This window comes from Propithecus coquereli, unplaced genomic scaffold, assembly GCF_000956105.1.
Source record: "Propithecus coquereli isolate 6110/MARCELLA unplaced genomic scaffold, Pcoq_1.0 Scaffold94, whole genome shotgun sequence".
Taxonomy (NCBI): Eukaryota; Metazoa; Chordata; class Mammalia; order Primates; family Indriidae; genus Propithecus; species Propithecus coquereli.
The window spans coordinates 3,456,093-3,477,378 of NW_012155729.1; the positions used below are offsets into that span (position 1 = coordinate 3,456,093).

Sequence of the window (21,286 nt, forward strand, 5' to 3'; positions counted from 1 at the left end):
ATACAATGGGAGGAAACTAATCATCGGTATCTCAGAACTGAAAGATGGGAGTTTCTACGTTGAAAGGGTCTGTTTAGTGCCCTGATCAATAAACCAGGAAAAACAAAACAAAAAAGCCCCACCATACTGAATGTATATTCCAAAAGGAACAAGCCCAGATGAGTTCTTAATCTTTCTGCTTGTGAAAACCATGGAATGGGGGCGAGGGGATAGCTCTCAAATTACATTTTTGACCAATCCAGGGAAAAAAGAAACCTTGTCAACTTCAAATTATATGTAAGTGCTATTAGGAAGCCCTGATGGGAAGTTCTAACAGTGCTGTGAGAAAGAGAAAGTTGTGCAGAGGAAGCATGTCTCAGACGTCCCCAGCAACTGCGATCCCAGAATCAGCCCTGTCCTGTGACAGAAGTGCTGGAGTGTACCAGGTTGAGACTGAACAGCCACACAGTATCCATTAAGGAAAGTGCCTTGAGGGCCCCAGTGATCTTAGCTCATGCTAGCAAAATACTCCTGCAAGTGAGTGTATATAACCTTGGAGATCAAGGGTTGTGTCTCCTAGTGACGGCCATCTCTAAGAGGAAAGCAGAGCTGTGGCAGTAAAGGCCCTCCTGAGCCAGATTACATTTGGAAGTTCGTAGAGGAGCAACAAGGCACCATATTATAAAACAACAATGCTCAGATGCAGGAAGAAAAGAGGAAACCCTAAAAGAACCTGACAACTGCTCTCCCCTTCCTGCACCCTGAATCTTCTGATAACAGTCCAGGATAGTTCATCTCATTCACATATATATAAGAAAAAGAGCATGTACAACAGCCCTACACTGACACCAGTACATTATATTTTTTCTTATTGGTTTTTGTTCTTTTAAGATATTATTTTTTATTATTGAGATATAATCTACCTACCATAAAAATCACCATTTAAAACTATAATTCTGAATTGGTGTGGTGGCTCATGCCTGTAATCCCAGCACTTTGGGAGGTCAAGGCAGGAGGATCACTTGAGGCTAGGAGTTCGAGACCAGCCTGAGCAACATGATGAAACCCTGTCTCTACCAAAAAAAAAAAAAAAAGGAAAAAACTTAGGCATGGTGGCACCTGTTTTCCCAGCTACCTGGGAGGCTGAGGCAGGAGGATCACTTGAGCCAGGGAGTTGGAGGTTGCAGTGACCTATGATGATGCCACTACACTTTAGCCTTGGCAACAGAGTGAGAGCCTGTTTCAAAAAAAAAATACAATTCCTTGGTTTTTAGCATATTCACAAGGTTATATAACCATCACCACTATCGATTGTAGACCCCAGTGCTTTATTTCTCCTTTTCTCCTTGTATTCATTCACTCCATGACCCTATGCAGTTCCTCTAGATAAGGGGACAGAGTGTATTTCCCTGTCTTTTGACTTTGGGTTTGGCTGTATGACTTGCTTTGGGCAGCAATATAAGGTAAACATGACGGCATGTGAGTTTTAAGCCTAAGCCTTAAGAGCCCTTGGGTATTTCCATTTGTTCTCTGCACTTCTCCCCTTTCCATGAGAGACATGTGTGGCCAGGGCCATCCCGGCTGAGCTAAGCCAGATTCAGCAAACACTGTAGAAATGTGAGTAATAAATGATTGTGGTTGTAAACCACTGAATTTTCAGATGGTTTGTTACTGAAAAATTATATAAGAAAAAAGTTAAAGGATCACAGTTTTCTACAGATGATAAACAACAACAAAAATATTGGCAGAATGTATATCAGGGGTGCGTGAGCTACTGCCTGTGGTCTTGCCTATTTTTGTAAACGAAGTTTCATTTATGCCTTGTCTGTAGCTGCCTTTATGCTTTACCAGCAGAGATGAGTAGTTGTGGCAGAGACCATGTGGCCTAAAATATTTACTCTGTGACCCTTTATGAAATCTCAAGAATTAACTAGACGGTATTACTTGGGATTATTGTCTTCCTCATTTTAAAGGGAGTATTTTAATGTCCCACTGTTGTGTGTGTTGGCTGTTTTCTAGATATCTGTTTATCAGGTAACCTATTTACTAGAAATTTTCTTTTTAATCACAGGTACCTATTTGATGTAGTACTTCTATACTAGGTCATAGGTTTTTCTTTAATCTGTTGGTGTGGTGAATTTCATGAATGAATTGTCTAATGTTAAGCCTTCCATGAATTCCTGGCAGAAACTTCACTCAATCATGTTGTTTTGTATTGTGTATATATTTGCCAGTTTAGGTTTTTTAATGTTTTTATTTAAGGTTTTTGCATGTATTTTCTTTCTTTCTTTCTTTTTTTTTAAGAGACAGAGTCTCGTTCTGTTGCCCAAGCCGGAGGTGAAGTGGTTCTATCATAGCTCACTGTAACATTGAACCACTTGGGCTCAGGCGATTCTCCTACCTCAGCCTTCCAAGTAACTGGGACTACAGGCGTGCTACCATACCCAGCTAATTTTTTTTAATTTTTATTTTTGTAGAGACAAGGTCTTGCTGTGTTGTCCAGGCTGGTCTCAAATTCCTAGGATTACAGGAGTGAGCTACCATGCCTGACCCAAAATTTTCTGTAGATGTTAAAGACTCTTGGAGGAACAGTATTTCAGACTGTGTTATTCCTTATAGAGCAAATTTAGTCTTTAACTATCGAGACTTGTCAAAGGAGGTAAATAAACATGACAGAATCATTCCTAATACAAATTACTCAGTAAACATTTATTTATGTAGGTAGATATGCTGTAAATAGAATTATTCACTTCATGTTTTTTCTTCTTTTTTCATTTTAGCATTTATGACATTAACAAAGAACAGGACTGTGCCAAGAACTCTGTGGGTATACTTGGTGAAAATGAATTAAGATCACCTTCCCAGCCATGTTCTTTCTTAGAGAAGATCAAGACAGGGTTCATATCAGAGAAGAGTGGGTATTAAACTAAGTGCTGTAAGTTATAACTAATGCATCCAAAGTAGAATGATAAAAAAAATTTTAGTTTTAATTTAGATCATGTAAAACAAAAGGACTTTTAGAAAATTGTAATTTCCAGTAGTGTAGCTTTTTTATAATTACTAGTCCAAAATTAATACATGATTAAGTTTTGAAATTGCATCATAAAAGGTATATTCCTCCTTTTGTATTTCTTTGAAATTGATTCATTTTTATTTGTTTTTGAATTGAAGTATTTTAAATGGTAGACAAAAATAAATGCTTGTGCAAGAAAAACCTAAATGGGAGTAATGTGTATACGGCAAAAAAACAAGTTCCCCTTTTATCCACCTCCTAATCTCAGAAACCATTGGTTTAGTCATTACTAACAATTCAGTTTCCTATCCTTCTAGATCTTTTTCTGTACACTTTCAGATAGTTTTATTTATGTATTTTTTTTTTACCAAATGGCATTATATAGTATATGTTGTTTACTCAGTAGTATATAATATATGTCTTTATATGTCAGTGTACACAAATTTACCTTGTTTTTATTTAATAGTTGGAAGGTATACCCTGTTGATGGCAATTTAGGTTATTGCCAGTGTTTTTGCTATATAGATGCTGATCTACTGAACACCCGTGTGTGTGTGTGTGTGTGTGTGTGTGTCCTGTATACTTACCCTAGTATTTCTCAGGAATAGATTGCTAAAGATGGGATGGTTATTCGGTATGTACATTTAAGGGTTTATTTAGGTCCTGCCAAATTGTGCTCTAAAAAGTTATATTTATCTTAAACCAGCTATCCTTTAATATCTTAAAAGTAAAGGTAATACATTTAGGATTAAGTAACAGTTGTTCCTTCAACAACTGTCAAATGGCTTACTAGACTACATAAACTATGTAGGTATTTTTAGTATTGACAGATGTAGGTTTCAATCCTTCCATAGGGAGATGTGGTCATGAAAGTCGTTGGGAGGTGTACAAGTGGCTAGTTTTTTGTTAGACTTATTGTGACACCTAAGATGTTGACATTAAGTTTATGTCATCATATGCTTTCAGACTAAATGTTTACAGAACAGAAAACAGGTACCTGTGACATAGCATCAGAAGTTGGTTTATAACTTTCTCATTCCTATTATCAGAAGTTAAAAAGAGAAAGGAGTGTCTAAAACCAGTCTCACTCAGTATCTTTGCGATAGATTTTGAGAAAGGGAGGAGGTTATTACAGGCACTTTGACCAGAATCCAACCTGTGTGAAGCTTGACTTAACATTTAAGGCTGAACACAAAAATAGAGAAGTGTGTCAAAAGCCAGATGCTACAGAAAAACTTAAGTTTCCAGAGCCATTGTCATTCAACTTAACCTTTTCACACATGGCTCTTTATTGGTCACTTAAGGCCTAAGGAATACTCTTAATACTTTACAGACAAGCACTTTCAAGTTACCTCGTTAGATGTTGCTTTAGGTTTCTTTGTGGAATAGCCTCCTCTTCTTTGTTTTATTTTATTTATTTATTTTTTTTTGAGACAGAGTCTCACACTGTTGCCTGGGCTAGAGTGCCATGGCATCATCCTAGCTCACAGCAACCTCAAACTCCTGGGCTCAAGCGATCCTCCTGCCTCAGCCTCCCGAGTAGCTGGGACTACAGGCATGCGCCACCATGCCTGGCTAATTTTTTCTATATATTTTTAGTTGTCCGATTAATTTCTTTCTATTTTTAGTAGAGACGGGGTCTCGCTCTTGCTCAGGCTGGTTTCGAACTCCTGAGCTCAAACAATCCGCCTGCCTTGGCCTCCCAGAGAGCTAGGATTACAGGCGTGAGCCACCGCGCCCGGCCCCTCTTCTTTGTTTTAAATACACTGATAACCTTGCATGTTTAAAGCATGAGCATTGCTCAGCCAAAATGAGGCCATTCATTCACAAAGTGTTCATATTGTTTGGTGAGCTAATTAGACCCTTAAATGAAAGTATATTGTGTAAAGAAGAGAGAGTGTCAAATAATTTTCTAGATAAAAATCCATCTCCTAATTTACAAAGCAGGAAATTTGTGCTTTCTTGAGAGTGTCATTGAGGTTGTTAATGTGGAGCCATGAAAGACTGAAGATTAGCTATGGTTTTTCCAACAACTTTGCTTTTGACATACTTTTCCTTCTGCTAACCATAAAATTATTACTTTTATAAATATACTGGTATTTGGACCTAAAGGGGAAGCATTTGTAACCATAAATAGTTCTAGAAATAGAAATATATAAGCACAGAATAATTTATTTGCTACTTGTTCCTCTTTGTTTTAAATCATTAGCTTTATTTGTAGCTTTACTGGCAACAGTATTCCCCATACCCATATTAATAAATGTTCTCTGAGCACGTGTATTTAGGAGACACGGTGTTAAATAGTGTTTTTAATTACACTGTTTCTCACAGTTTTCAGCTTATTCTTGTGCATTATGATGCTCAAGAATGGGGGTGTATGTAGTATTCAGTACTTCCCAAATTTAAAATCTGTGCCTGCCTGTTAATGTCTTGTAGAATTTAGAGAAGTTGATAATCACAGAGTCATTTCCAGGGTTCCTTTTTTAAAACTTTTATTTCTTTCACTTTAAACAGTGTTTTTCAAATATTGAGCCTCAAAGTATATCGAGTTAGATTTTTGAAAATTATCTTGCTTTTCAAAAATACTAAATGCAAAGTTTCCGAAATTATAGTTTCCTAAAGGATTCTTGATTTGTGTTTGGGCTACTAGGACAGGTTATTTGTAAGGCGAATTTGAAGATGCACAGGATGCCCAGTTTGTTTTGAGTAATGCAGCTAATAAGGCTATAATTCTAACTATTGTCACAGGTGTTTTGCTGTGTGACTCTATTCAGATGGCCACGTTTTACAGCACTGGTACACTGACAGTGAAGGGGAAAGTGAAACTGAGCAAAAGTGATAGTGAAGCTTCGAAGAAATACGTAGATCAGGTGCACCAGCTGCAGAATAGGCTTTTTTCTTTCCTATTCTATTTACAATATTTCATTCAGATACTAGGAAGTTTGTTGAAGGATTTTTGCAATACCTTGATAATTGAAGTATTAGGACAGTTTAGTCCAAATTAAGTTTACTGAAATGTTTATTTTCGTTCTTATGATAGTCTACTTTTTGTATATCTGTTATTCATAAGTTAATTAAAAACCTTTTTGCTCTTTAACTTTTGAGCTTTAATGCATTGGGCAGAGTTTTGGTAAAAGTAGGAAGCCATATTAATGTACTTATTTATACTATATGACCAAAACTTCCAGTGCTGTATAAATCATTCCATTATTATTTATAAATAACAGGTTTATAAACCCCCAAGCTTGATGAAGGGAATATAAAGAATACAAATAGAAGAGAGTAAACAGTTCAAATGGTTAAATGTGAGGAGCATTCATTAGGCTTGGTTCTTGCTGAAGTGAAGACTTGTAAAATCAAAAGGCACAAAGGGTTAATCAGCAGAACTACTGGATCCAGGCAGTGCTTCTCAGGTAGGAAGCATGCCTCTCATAGCAGGGGCATAGCAGTCTCTGGGGTAGCAGATGGGTATCACTGGAAAAAAGCACTTTCAAAAAATGTAATATAGGTTTATTTTGTAAAATGGAAAAAATAATTTTATAATACAACCCATAGGAAGTAAAACTCAGTAGACTCCTTGGCTGGTAAGGAAACCCCAGAGACACAGTGATTCTTGTCTTTGGTGCAGGGGCAGTAGTAGGCCCCTTCAAAGGAACCTAGCAGGCATTTGATGAGAAGACGGGGAGGGTAACTTTACCAGCGTGTGACATGGGTTAAAAAAAACTCAAAGGGAAAAACGCTAAAGAATGAAAAAACTAAAGGTCATTTAGCATTGAGAAATTTGCTAAAGGTCTAAGCAATTGCTGACCACCATTTGACACTACAGTTACCTCTGCTTTTGTCAGCTGCGGTTATGGTGGATAGCTTTCAACCAAAGGCATGAGGGGTCTGGCAGGGCATATTTTAGCTCCTGTATTAAAAGTAATTCACCTTCACTTGTAATTTATTTAGGTTATTTTCTCACATGGCAAGTCTTTTAAATTTTAAGACAGTACAGATATAGTAGCCACAACACATTACAAATTTCTCCAGTTGTACAGGAAGGGAATATATTGGTGATGTTTTGAGTGATATTCAGCATGTCCCTCTTAACCCCATCCTTTGGTATCTTAAACAGATGCGTTATCTTCGTTTGTGTCTTACAGTTTTTGAGACAGTGTCCTTGAGTTCAGACTCTCTCTTCCAGAGGGCAGTTTCACTCCTCCACACTTCTTATTTGGACTCTGCATCTGAGCATGGTTTTCAGTACAATCAAGTGACTTTGGTGAAAAATGACATTTTCTTAAATGAGGTGAGGTATTTGGTACACACTGTGTGATGGTTTTATTTTAGTTTTAAAAGAAATAGACCCATCATCTTTGGTATATAAGCCTAGTACATTTTAGGTATCAGTTTTCAGACATGATGAAAGATCCTTGGAAATAGTCACTTGGACGGTTATATATTCTATTTTTTTAATTTTTTTCTTTTTTATATTTTTTTTCTTTTTGGGCGTTTTCCGGTAAGGACCTGAAAACCTGCTAGACAAATTCTAAAAGAGCTGTAACACTAATATATTCTGAAGAGTCAAAAAATAATACCTTTAATTAGTCTTACAACAGAAGGAATTCAGATGCATTTAAAAAATTAATTTGCAAAGCTAAATAGCATGTTTATAGTATTTGGTTTTTCTCTCTTTATACAGTACAAAACTTTTTACCAACAAAAAAAAGCAAGTAACTATACTCAGGAAGAACTTCAAGAAACTTATGGGTTTCTTCTGTTTGAAACTGAAAGTCAGGTAGGGGAATTAGGTTGTAGAAAATTAATTTTGTGGTATTAATGTTCAAAAATTAATAGTATCATTAGTCTTAAAATTGGTGCTTCAGTTCTGTAAGATGTGTCAGATTACCAGTTCATCAGTGTTTTTCGTTACTTAGTTTGGTAGCAGCGTAAATGACAGTGGTGAAAACCAGTCATGAAAGAGATTTGATGTCTGCAGCTTTATTTTTTTAATGAAGACTCAGATCCAAGTAACCTTGGATATGAGTTCCGATATCTGCAACTTTTCATGTTTTCTCTTTAATTTTATCTTAAATACATTTGTAAGTTTAGGGTGAGAGTTGGATTAATACAGGTTTCTTCAGTGTCAGTAACGCCCTTTAGTGGCGTGAATGGGTATTTCTCCATTCTGGATCATTGCTTGCATAGATACATTTTGTTTCCTTGAGGTTTTTCAAGTGTAAATTACATGGTTAGGGGATAAGATGAATATTTTAAGCATTCTAGGTGGTTGGAATTATTTCATTCAATCTTTGACGATCAAATATCCGTATTGTTGCCTATTCCTAAATTGTGGGAGAAGGGAACTACTGTATACAGAGTATGTCTCCAAAGATACGTATGGCTTCCTAGATACAACTTAAACAATACCAGAGATCTGTCATCAAAACTTTAAGTAATTTGGCTCACGCCTGTAATCCTAGCACTTTGGGAGGCTGAGGCAGGAGGATTGCTTGAGGCCAGGAGTTTGAGGTTGCAGTGAGCAGTGATGAGATCACTGCACCCCAACCCCGGGAGACAGCAAGACCTTGTCTCAAAAAAAATAAAAAAACTTAAAATAATTCACAGGTAATACTTTGGTTGGGTTAATGGTTTATAAAGAATAAGGGCAGATTTGCTTAAAGAATAATTAACACTGACATATAAGAATTGTATAGTAACGCTAGAAGAGCTTATCCCTTTTTAATTTACTCATCTAAATTCAAATAAGATATGCTATGGATTCACACCAAAAATGACATTTGAAGATAAGGCATTTTTGAATTTAGTGGTTTTAAAGCCATAATTGGAAAAGACATCTTCAAGAGAGGCTTTATCTGTGACCTTGTTTAATTTAGTTTTGCTGGTGACGTTTTTGTTAGTAGAAGTGGTAAAATTTTATGAACACTTTGCACCATTAATCAAAATATGATTGTTTTACATAAACTTGCTTCGTGCCATGAATACATATAGTGAACAGATTCTATATTTATTTTAAAGCTTATAGATTTATAGCCTTATTGCCGCTTCAAAGACTGATAATGATAAGCAAAGTAATATCTTGTGTTAAAGGCAAAATTGGTCTGTCAGCGTGGACTGCGTGTTGGCAGCAGTGCTCTTACTACTCTCGGTGATCCAGCCAAAGGTAAGTCTATAAAGAAAAAAGGCATCTCTTCTTTTACACGATAAAGTGAGGTTTAATTAATTTCTTTAGCTACCTATATTAAAAGCTGGTTTCATTAATGTCAAACAGATCAGAATCTTCAGAGTCAGATTTTAAACATATAATTGAGCTTCATGTCTAAAACTTAAGGTATTTTTCAGTGCCAAGAGATCAGTTTGGTTGTGAGGATCTCTTCTGAAATATCATAATGGCAGTTGGAATACAGAATAGATAGAACTTGGCAACTAGACAAAACTTGGCAACTATGGAATGTGAAGGGTAAGAGAGAGGAAATAATCCAATGCAAGGTTTAAAACTTAAACCACAGTGATAATAGAAAAAGACACAAAAGAAGAGAAGCAGATTGGTAGGGAAGCTGATAAATTAATAGAGAAGTAATCTAATGGTTAAGAACATGAATTAGCACTAAACTTTTTTAAGCTTCAATTTCCTCATCTGTAAAATAGATTACCTTATAGAATTGTTGTGAGGATTAAATGAGACTGACTAAAGTGCTTAGCCCAGAAGCTTGTACCTAGTAAGTTCTCAGCGAGTTGATAGTACTACTTTTATGAGTTAAATTTGAGAAATAATGAGATTTTCTTAAGTATTTCTTAAAAATAGCCTATAGGTGGTAGAAATAGTTGGCCTGGACACGGTGGCTCATACTTACAGTTCTTGGAAGGCTGAGGCAGAAGGATCACTTGAGCCCAGGAGTTTGAGTCCACCCTGGGCAAAATAGATTCTGTCTCTAAAAATGAAATGAAATAAAAATAGTTGGGAAAGGGATCAGAACTGAGTTTGAGACTGGGGTGGTAGGGGTGGGTTGTAAGTTGAAACCAAGACATTGTTAGTGGGATGGTATAGATGGACAAGATGGGAAGAATAGGACTTTTGGATTGTTAATGGTACCAGGGCGTGGGGAGATGCAGGGGGGTAGAATGAGAAGGTGTCAAGAGCAGACCGTTGGATGGAGAGTCAGAAAATAGTTTCACAAAAAGCAGAAGGATCCCAAGAAGGGGAGGGATGTTTAGCAGTGCCAGGTGCTATAGAATGTGGAGATCAGGACTGAGAAAGATGATGGGGCTTCCTAGTTAGATTCCTGCTGAACTTTAAAAAAAAAAAAAAAAAAAACAACAACACACTGCTTTATTGAGATGTGAATCACATACCATTGAGTTCATCCATTTAAAGTATACAATTCAATGTTGTAGCCTGTATCAGTGGTACTTCATTTCTTTTTATGGTTGAATAGTGTAGTCATGTGCTGCCTAACAGTGTGGATACATTCTGAGGAATGTGTTGTTAGGCGATTTTGTGTGAACATTGTAGAGTGCGCTTAAACAAACCTAGACGGTATTGCTTCTAGGAAACCACACAGCGTGTTATTGTACTGAATACTAGACTGTTGTAACACAGTGGGCAAACATTTGTGTATCTGAACATAGAAAAGGTACAGTTAAAATATGATATTATCTTATGGGACCACCATCATATGTGTGGTCCATTGTTGACTGAAATGTTATGTGGCGCATGACTGTGTTCTCTGTTACAGTTATACCACTTTTTTTTTTATCCGTTCATCAATTCTTGGACATTTAGGTTATTCCTACTTTTTGGCTAATGTGAATAATGATTCTGTGAACATACATGTATAAGTTTTTGTGTGGACATGTGTTTTCATTTCTTCTGGGTATATAACTAGGAGTGAGATCCACTGGGGCATGTGGTATAACTCTATGTAAAACAAAAAATTTTTAAACTTAACTCAACTCCTGTTCTAAAGGACGTTAAAGATGACAAATTCATGACCCCATTAACCGTACATAAAACCTTTTTTCTTCTTCCCTATTTTTTCACCCCACCTTCTTTTCATTATGAAAAATTCAAACATGTAGAAAAAGTAGAGCATAGTATAATATACCTGTCACCTAAGTTTATTTGCCTCATTTGTTTAAATTTTTTTCTGAAGAATTTGAGAGGAAACTACATATAATCACCTCAGCTTACATCTCAAAACAACAAAAAATTTTCCTACATCGTTACAATCCCATGATTTTATTGCTGATGTTTGAGAGGCAGGCTTTAGCAGAGCTGTGGAAGTAGCAGCTGAATTGTTCCTGACAAGTACACATTCTTCAAACACATGCGACTTATGCTGGAGTTGATAATAAAATTGCACTGCTGCCTGTATATGTTTTATAGTTTTTGGCTTGAATAGAACTGGCTAGTTCTGTATATAACAATAATACTTTCTATCATTATAGTGTTTCATGGTTTTAGAAGCTTAATGGTCTTTTTAAATCTTCATGAGAACCCTGAGGTTTATGTGTGTGTGACCCCGGCCCACCCTTCCCCCTTCAGTGACTTATTCCTACCTGGAACCCAAGCTCTTTTCCACTACATCACAGTTTTCTCACCCATTGTCTTTTACATTTCAAAAGAGATGCCTCAATGAAGCAGAGCTCTTGACGTCTGTCCTTCCCTCCTTGTTTTCACTGCTGCTTCCTCCTTGGGATCCTCCTCTCCTGTCTCAGCTATTATGGTCCTTTCTACTTGGTCCTCTTGCTTCTAGTCTTTCCTCTCCGATGGGCGGTGTGCTGCTTAAAACCTTTGATGGTTCTCTGCTGCCTACAGAATAAAGTCTAAGCTGATTATTGAGTCATCCTAAGATCTTTGCTCCCCAGCTCCAGCCTTCCTCCTCAGCCTCAGTCTCCACTGCTTTCTCCCCTGCTCCCAACCCTGTGGCCTGTGCCCTAAACACTTCATGATCTTTTATGCTTCTATACTTTTGTTCATTCTCTTCTCTACTTAGGATTTCATTCCTCTCTCTAAGGAACTTGTTCTTGCCCTGACAAATTTAATTATTTCTGTGTACTTACAGTTTTTTATATATACCACTTTATAGCATTTAATGATACTTGTTTTCATTTCCGTGTGCACTCAAATATAACACGTTTTACAGATGTTTAAATAGCTGATATGTGTTGGGCTATGGTGTGGTTTACAGTAGTAAACAGAACAAATATAACGCCTGACTTAATGGAATTTATAATCTATCAGAATAAGCATCTTGAAGGCAGGAACTTTGTTTTATTTACCTTTGTGTCACTGCTGTCTAGCCCAGAACCTGCCATGTAGCAGTAAACTCTCAGTACATATCATTAAATAAGAGAACTTACTGATATTTTTCGTGAAAAATAACTTGAGAATCAGATTACCATAGACATCTTGGTTGAATGATTACATGGAGAAAAAAACAGACTAATTTAGAATTTTTTAAGAATGTGATATTTTTATCTTTTTTCAGTTATCGTACCCAACTAGAAAATTGGTTTTCAAATGTATATTTTAAACTGTTTTCATAGCTTTAGAATATCACAGATAGTAATTCTTTAAAAGATAAGCAGTATCAAAACAGATTTTTTAAATGGACGTTTATTTGTCCTTTGAATAGTCTTGTTCAGTTAAAGGTAGCCTTACATGTGAATTGTGTCAGTGTAAATAGTCTTTTTAAAACTGTAAATTAATTTATATTTTATACTTTTATAGGTGTATACATTTCCAAATACTCAGACTATCTTCATCCAAGACCATGGTATCATGGGAATTCTGGTTATGTTGTAATTTTTAATCTAATTAAGGTAAAGCCTAGATGTGCTTTTTTGTAATTTTCTTTTAAAAACTGAAGGTTATCTGCCTATGATATTCTTCGTAGATCATTAGCTATACATATCCTTGCCAAAGACAGCTATTCAAATTCAAGGAAAACAAAACTATTTTTTCTTTTTATTAAAAATAGAACTTTTTCATTTACTAGATCATCTGTGAGCATTTTTTTAAATAAAAATTCAAAATAATAAAAGGAGTATGCAGTGAAAAGTCTTCCTCTCACCTGTCAGAGCTGCTTGTGGAACATGAAATAAGAGAATGGGTAGCTTGCTTATAAAATGATATGATTACAGTTACAAAAGGTGAATTTAAAAAAATTCCTTGTCTGGTTTTATTTTCTTTCTCCATAAAACATCCAGACCTTGTTCACAGCTTCATGTGGCACCTAAAACTGATCTCACAAATTCTTAAATGTCCTAAATAGCACTGTTTACGTGAATCAGGCAATTAGAAATTTTACACAAATAGTAGGGAACCTCTGGTTTTAGATGTTGGTGGGCTTTTTGAGGGCATTTCTGTGATCTAGTTTTGTTTAATTGTTTTTATTTTTAGCTTTATTACTATCTTAAATTTTTTGGTTATAAACTCAACATTACTGACCTTTTTTTTTTAAGAGTGAACTCTTCATATTCCAAAGTTTGCTCCCCAAAAACTGGAGGGAAAGTAACATTACTTTGAAGTGCAACCACTGCTTTTCCTCCCTGAATCGTTCTTCTGGCCTCTGATAGCTCTGCTGCAGAGAGTATGCCTGTCCATGCAGATAATAAGCATTTGGTTTTTTAGTTAGATTGTGCCTCAGCCTTGGTTTCTTGCCACTGTATCCTGCCCTCTCTGGCTGGAGATTGCTATTTAGTTTTTGCCTATATCTGTTAGTCCTCTTTACCTTATTTCACAAAATTGAGCCACAATCAGTGCCATAAGGTGTTTGATGAGGAGAAGGTAGAGATTGTGATTGCTTACTGAGACGTGCTAGTCACATTCTTTGGCTTCTTAGGATTGCCCATGGTGGTCCTATAAATGAAGAGGCAGGATTAACAACAACAACAACAAAATTCTTTTTTAAAAAAGTAATTACATTCTTCTTATAAAAAATTACCTATAGTCCCAAATCCCACTTTGGTATATTTGTTAGTATGTATTTTTATTTTTTTCCATATATATTGATTTCTTAAGCCATAAAAAGAGTTTATACTATGTACACTTACGTGCTAATTCTTTACCGTTACGTTGTGAACATTTTCTTATGTCATATTATTCAAAACAGCTTTTTAAATCATTGTATAATATTTCATCATGTGGTAAACTTGGCTCCCCGCCCCCCTTTTTTGAGAGCTATGTAACCCTTGATGAAGAGAAATCTACAATGGGAAATACTGTGGACTGCACAGTGATCAGGGCCAGCTGCCTGCTGAGCACTTGGCTAAATATTTATTTGCCCCTTACTGACTTACTAAGCCCTGACATAATAGAAGTATCTTAATCTATAATTTACAATTGATAATTCAGTTTGGAGACTCACCTTTTGAAATTTTAGATTTTATTTGTCATCTTTGAATGTTACAATCACCTAATAGCCATTCAATGACTATAACATAAAAGATGGTGGGCTAGGCCAGGCATGATGGCTCATGCCTGTAATCCCAGCACTTTGGGAGGTCAAGGTGGGAGGATCGCTTGAGCCTAGGAGTTTGAGACCAGCCTGGGCAACATAGCAATATCTCTTTAAAAATATTAGCTGGGCATAGTGGTGCTTGTCATCCTATATACTCGGGAAGCTGAGGCAAGAGGGTTGCTTGAGCCTAGGAGTTTGAGGCTGCGGGGAGCTATGATCACACAGCTGCACTCTAGCCAGGTGACAGAGCTAGACCCTGTCTCAAAAAAGGGGGTGGGGAGGCGCTATGTAGTTTCTCTTTAAAGAAACAGCTCTCTTGGCTGGGCGTGGTGGCTCACACCTGTAATCCTAGCACTCTGGGAGGCCGAGGTGGGCGAATCGTTTGAGCTCAGGAGTTCGAGACCAGCCTGAGCAAGAGCGAGACCCCTTCTCTATAAAAAAATAGAAAGAAATTAGCTGGCATGGTGGCGCATGCCTGTAGTCCAGCTACTCGGGAGGCTGAGGCAGTAGGATTGCTTGAGCCCAGGAGTTTGAGGTTGCTGTGAGCTAGGCTGATGCCACGGCACTCTAGCCCGGGCAACAGAGTGGGACTCTGTCTCAAAAAAAAAAATAAATAAACAGCTCTCTTAAATTTGGGGCAACTCATGTATTCCTTTTGATGTGGTGATTGAAAACTATGGATATTTCCCTTAGATGCCCAACAAAGTATTTTTTAATACAATTTTAAGAGTTTGTGTATAATTGTAACTGTTGTTTGCCTTAATTTGGGTTTTTTAAGATAATTGGTTTTTTTTTTTTTTTAGGGAGCCTAGTCTTTAATACACTTATTATTAGTTGAAACATACCCACATCTTCATTAGGCTTCTTTTAAATGAATCCTACAGTGAAGGTTATTGCTATTTGAAGACCTGATTAGCTTTAATATTTTTATTCTAGGGAAAAGTCAAGTTTGTGTCTGAGAATTTTACAGCTAACTATACTAGGCCATCTTCTGGCTATGATTGCCACGTGGCTACAAATACTAACAAGGTTTCTGACAAGGAGAGTCATTTTCGTGCCTTTGAACTAAGTCAGGTATAGTCACCTGTGAATAAATAATCTAATGTGTTAAATTTCAGGGCTGGGTGGGGTTGAGATAAACTTGCTGTATATGCAATTCCTGATAATACTTATTTTTCTTCTTTCAGTATTACCTTTACGAACTTTCGGGAAGCACTGTTACTGAGCGGCCTAGACAAATCTGTCCATATGTAATTGTGGCTTTTCAATACAGGGAACCCAAAAAGATGGCAGCACCAGCTCGTGAAAGCATGTAGGTAATCATGTGCGTACTTTGCTTTACTGTGTTTGTTTCTTATGCTTTTATGAAAGTGCTTTTCTTTCTTTTCTCTTCTAGACTTGAACTCAGTGAAAATGGTAAGAAATCTGTCGTTGATTTTAGATTTTTTCTTTCGTCTTTTATACTTTTTTTAAGGAAATGTTTCATTTATAAATAATCTGTTGCTCTCTTACCGTCATTTCTTAAAGTTCTCAGATCTCCATGGAAAGGGAGATTAACTATTCAAGGCTGTGTGCTATGTGATATAACTCTCTGGCCCACTTACGGTACAGTGCTCCCAACACAGCTGTAAGTATTAAATTTTGTGTCCTTTACTAATGCTTGTATTAAAAGGGTTTTGTTTGTTTTAAAATTCTCATTTCAAGGTCTTGATGGGTGGCACTGATGTGAAATACAAAAATTGTGCTTGGTTTTAGATTAGAGCACATTTGGCTAGGTGTTTAGAGCACAGGGTCATGACACAGGAAACCTAAATTCTAATCCATTAATGGAAAAATGACCTCTCAGGATAAGTTAAATAATTTGATACGAGAAGTTTGACTTTCCCCAAGAAACAGATCAGATTTGCCTGGATAGCAAATATAGCAGATTATAGCCACTTAATCCTGTTATTGAGTTTTTATTAAGATTTGCAGTATCTGGTTTTCTAATTTCACATGATTCTTTTAGAAAAATATTGACTAGAGAAGCTGTTACGTGTATTTACATTAAAATGAATGACCATGATGAGTGTTTTCTCCAGGGGAACTGTGAAGGCAGCTTATGAAATCTTTTTGTTTGGCCTATTCTTAGTTTGTACCCAAAACTATTGCAAGATAGTCATAGTTTAATTGAAATATAAGGTGAAAACTGATGCGCTGTCAGAATTCATTTTGTTGGCCTTTCTAAAAAAGAGGCAGGGTATTATAACCTGTAGAATAAAGTAAGAATTCTGTGAATAAATAAGTGGGAGAGAAGGGAAAGTTCTTCCTACTGTAGAGTGCAGCGAATAAATGTGGAAAGAGTGACGAATTAGAAAACCACTGTGTTGCAATACAATAATACCAACCAATGGATGCTAAAAGTAGCAGGCGAAAGTTTGGTAATATTTACGTATCTCACGACATTTTCCCACAACTTGCTCATTAATCACAAAGGAAGAAAATATAGAGCTGGGTGCAGTGGCTCACACCTGTAATCCTAACACTCTGGGAGGCCAAGTTGGGAGGATCGCTTGAGCTTGGGAGTTTAAGACCAGTCTGAGCAGAGTGAGACCCCATCTCTACTAAAAATAGAAAATAAAAAAATTAGCCAGACAACTGAAAAATTAGCCAGGCATAGTGGCACATGCCTGTAGTCTCCCAGCTACTTGGGGAGGCTGAGGCAGGAGGATCCCTTGAGCCTAGCCCAGTAATTTGAGGTTTTAGTGAGCTATGATGATGCCATTGCAATCTAGCCCAGACAACAGAGTGAGACTCTGTCTCAAAAAAAAAAAAAAAAAGTATATACATATATATAGATAGAGAGAGAGAGAGAGACTTTCCAGTAGAGAAAACTAAGTGGTTAAATTAATGTCACCATTAATGAAATAGGTGTCATGTGCTTCCTGATATGATGCACAGGAAATGACATCATATCACTTCTGTGGTGTTTCTGTCTAATCAGGAGGAAACATTAGACCTACCCAGATTAAGGAGCATTCTGCAGAATGGTCTATATTCTTTGAAATATCAAGGTCACTGAAAGTAAAGAAAGACTGAAAACCCCTTCTAAATTAAAGAAGACTCAAAAGGCATGATAACTAAGTGCAGTATGGCATCTTGCATTGGAAATTTTCTTTTGCCGTGAAGGACCTTAATGAGGCAGTCGGAAAAATTTGAATAAGATGTGGGTTAAGTCATGGTGAATTTGTTAATTTTGCTAATTGCTCTGTGGTTGTATGAGAATATTTCCTTTTTAAAGAAGCACCCAGAGAAGTAGTTGGGGGTAAAAGGGAATCAGGTTTACATTTTACTCTCAGAAGGTTCACAGCCTGAGCAGCATAGTTGCGAGACCCTGTCTCTACAAAAAATAGAAAAATTAGCTGGGTGTGGTGGTGCGTGCCTATAGTCCCAGCTACTTGGGAGTCTGAGGCAGGAGGATCTCTTGAGCCCAGGAGTTTGAGGTTGCTGTGAGTTATGACGATGCCACTGCACTCTAGCCTGGGTGACAGAGCGAGACCATCTCAAAAAAACAACAAAAAGAAGGTTAAAGAAATTACGTGTGTGTGTGTGTGTGTGTGTGTGTGTGTGTGTGTGTAGAAAGAATGACAAAGGGCCGGGCGCGGTGGCTCACGCCTGTAATCCTAGCACTCTGGGAGGCCGAGGCCGGTGGATCGCTCAAGGTCAGGAGTTCAAGACCAACCTGAGCAAGAGCGAGACCCCCGTCTCTACTAAAAATAGAAAGAAATTATCTGGACAACTAAAAATATATATTTAGAAAATTAGCCGGGCATGGTGGCGCATGCCTGTAGTCCCAGCTACTCGGGAGGCTGAGGCAGTAGGATCGCTTCAGCCCAGGAGTTGGAGGTTGCTGTGGGCTAGGCTGAAGCCACGACACTCTTGCCCGGGCAACAGAGTGAGTGAGACTCTGTCTCAAAAAAAAAAAAGAAAGAAAGAAAGAAAGAATGACAAAGTAAACATGCTATACTCTTAACATTTGCAGATTCTGGATAAAGAGTCTAAAAACATTTTGTACTATTTTTGCAACTTTTCTATAAGTCTAAAAGTATTTCAGAATAAGTTTTTAAAAAGGAAGAAGTAGTTGGGAAATGATACAAAGATCCGTATGTGGTTCATTCTGTGGAACTGCATGGTAGGCAATCCAACATTACCAAGGGTTTTCAACTCTCACACAGCTTAACTTTTTAAAATTCTCAGTTCCTGTATACATAATTTTTTGGCACATCTGGATATTTTGTTTATACCAAAAATACACGTTTAGAAAATGAACGTATTTGCAGACCATGGTCTGTGGGTTGTATCTGTAAGTATGCCTATTATTTAACCTGGAGTATATCAATTTAAGGGCTTTTTTGTGGTTGTGATATTTTTGTTTGCATATATATTAGAAAACCAAAAATTATGGAACTATACGTAGTTCCAGTATTTATTACACTGCTCGATATTGTTGTTTTTTAGACCACAGGAACTAGATTTTAAGTATGCAATAAAAGTGTCTTCCTTGAAAAAACGACTACCAGAAGCTGCCTTTAGAAAACAGAATTACTTGGAGCAAAAAGGTCTGTTGAAATGTAATGACATACTTGCATGTCTTGGGCTTTGTTTGAGTTATTTTCTACTCTGTCTTTCAAACGTGCACACATACTCTCCTGTCTCATATTAAGTGATTCTTAAAAGGGTGTTTTGTGAGAAAGTTCTAAAGTTACTATGTTTTTCAGTTCCTTAGAGGCCAACTAGAAACTGTGAAAGGCAGTTTCATCCAAGATGACAAAGAGTAGCTTTGATACAGAATGCTAATGGAATTAAGCAAACAGATATTAAAAATAGTTGGAAACTCATAACCATTCCTCTCAAGGAGAACAGAATTTTTGTTTTTATTTATGTTTTTTAAATCTCAAATGAAAGAAAAAATATGAGAAGGAAATTTCTTGGTGCTTAGGTTAGTTCTAAGAATGTTATTTTGCAGTGTTTATTTGTCTTGTTGGTCCTATAGTAGTGTCAGTATAAGAGCATTGTTTTAAAGTAATTATTTCAGTAACTTTTTATTAAGGAGTTTTATAACCAAGAACATTAATAAAGGTTTTTTGGGTAGAATTCCTGTTCTTTCATTTTAGTAATATAGAAAATGAGTAAGTTGATTTTAAAAATAAGAAATGTTTTTTGTGATTTTTCTCTACAGTCTGTTGCCAAAGTTTGTGCTTCAATCTGTATGAGGTGGAACTGTCAAACAGACAAGGGGAAAAAATAGATAAACTAACAGAATACATTAAAAAGAACCAATTGGTAAGAATCGTTATTTTAAAATATAGTTATTTTTTCCTAAATTGAGAAATTGATATCTGAGTATTAGTTGGCTGTGCCTGGATTGAATTATTTTAGTTTACTAAAAGCATTTTCATTGTTTAATATTTATTTACATATTAGTAAGATAATATAGTAGTCCCCCCCTTTATTCCTGGGGGATATTCCAAGACCCCCAGTGGATGCCTGAAACTGGATAGTACCAAACCCCATGTATACATACATACCTATGATAAAGTGTGATTTACAAATTAGGCACAGTAAGAGATTAACAACAATAACTAATAATAAAATACAGTAGTTACAACAATATATTGTAGAAGTGTCAATGTAGTCTGTCTCTCAAAATACTGTATTGTACTGTACTTACTCTTCTTCTCGTGATGATGTGAGATAATAAAATTACCTCCATGGTGAGATGAAGTGAGATGGGTGACGCAGTGTTGTGAGGCACCACCGCTGTTGACGACATGGGCAGGTGGTGTGGGCGGTGTGGATGTGCTGGACAAAGGCATGATTCAAGTCCTGGACAGGATGGGGTGGTGCGGACCAGCACGAGGTTTCATCACACTGCTCAGAGCAGTGTTCATTTTAAAACTTAGGAATTGTTTATTTCTGAAATTTTCCATTTAGTATTTTTGGACTTCAGTTTTGTCATCTGGTACAGGGGGAGAACCCTTCATCCAAACCATCACTTCAGTCTCGAACTGGCCTGTGTCATCTGGACGTCCATCGGCCAGTACTGAAAAAGACATGGATGACACTGGGTGGCTGAGCCCATGTCGAGCCCACTGCCAGCAGCGGGGGTGAGGCCAGGCCTGCCCAGTCTGAAGGAGCCCTCCCGGTAGATGAGAGCTGCCTCTGCAGTTCCCAGGCGGCTGGGGGAGTGGGTGCTGAGGTGATAACCATAGAATGTCTGCTGTAGGATGATAGTCCTTTCTTTTTCTTTTGAAGTAGCATAGTCCATTTTCTATTTGGAAATTAAAGGGAAGAAAGTCGGAAGCTATTTTCAGAAAATGCATTGGTAAAGGCACTTCTCCTGAGTGCTTATGGTGTTAGGAGTAGTAGAGACTTAGTGCTGGCTTTGCATTGAAACCGATTAAGAACAATTATTAATAGAAATTATATATTGCATGTGGCCCTTCCTCCTCGGTGCTCCATGCTTTTTTTCTTCTCGTTTTAGGAATTTTTTTTTTTACACATCTGTCTCCCCAGCTAAACATTGAGTTCCTTGAGGGCCAGTATGCATTCAGTGTCTTTGATACCTTAGTGTCTGGTATAGAGTGGACAAGTAATAAATGTCCCTTAGAGAAAGTGTATGTGGGATTGTGCCTGGAACACTGAACTTAGGAACAGGAAAGAGCAAGGTCTCTTTAAAGGGTGTTAAAAACACAGGTGGCTGTATTATTCTGGGTACATAGGGAAGAGGCTAGAAGCAGATACTGTATTTAAAAGATTCTATGATTTCTCCCCACAAAGGTTAAAA

General features: G+C 37.0%; 1 protein-coding gene across 1 annotated transcript in view; it reads left to right on the plus strand.

Moving 5' to 3' along the window:
- The window catches only part of LOC105826894 (protein FAM208B-like), a 34,407-nt gene extending 13,832 nt beyond the window's left edge, over positions 1-20,575 (plus strand). The window contains exons 2-7 of the mRNA XM_012664901.1: positions 15,648-15,772; positions 15,857-15,876; positions 15,988-16,087; positions 18,958-19,058; positions 19,679-19,782; positions 20,468-20,575. Coding sequence (XP_012520355.1) covers positions 15,747-15,772; positions 15,857-15,876; positions 15,988-16,087; positions 18,958-19,058; positions 19,679-19,782; positions 20,468-20,575 — 459 coding nt within the window. The 5' untranslated portion in view covers positions 15,648-15,746. The remainder of the gene's footprint in view (positions 1-15,647; positions 15,773-15,856; positions 15,877-15,987; positions 16,088-18,957; positions 19,059-19,678; positions 19,783-20,467) is intronic.
- The last annotated feature ends 711 nt before the right edge of the window (positions 20,576-21,286 follow it).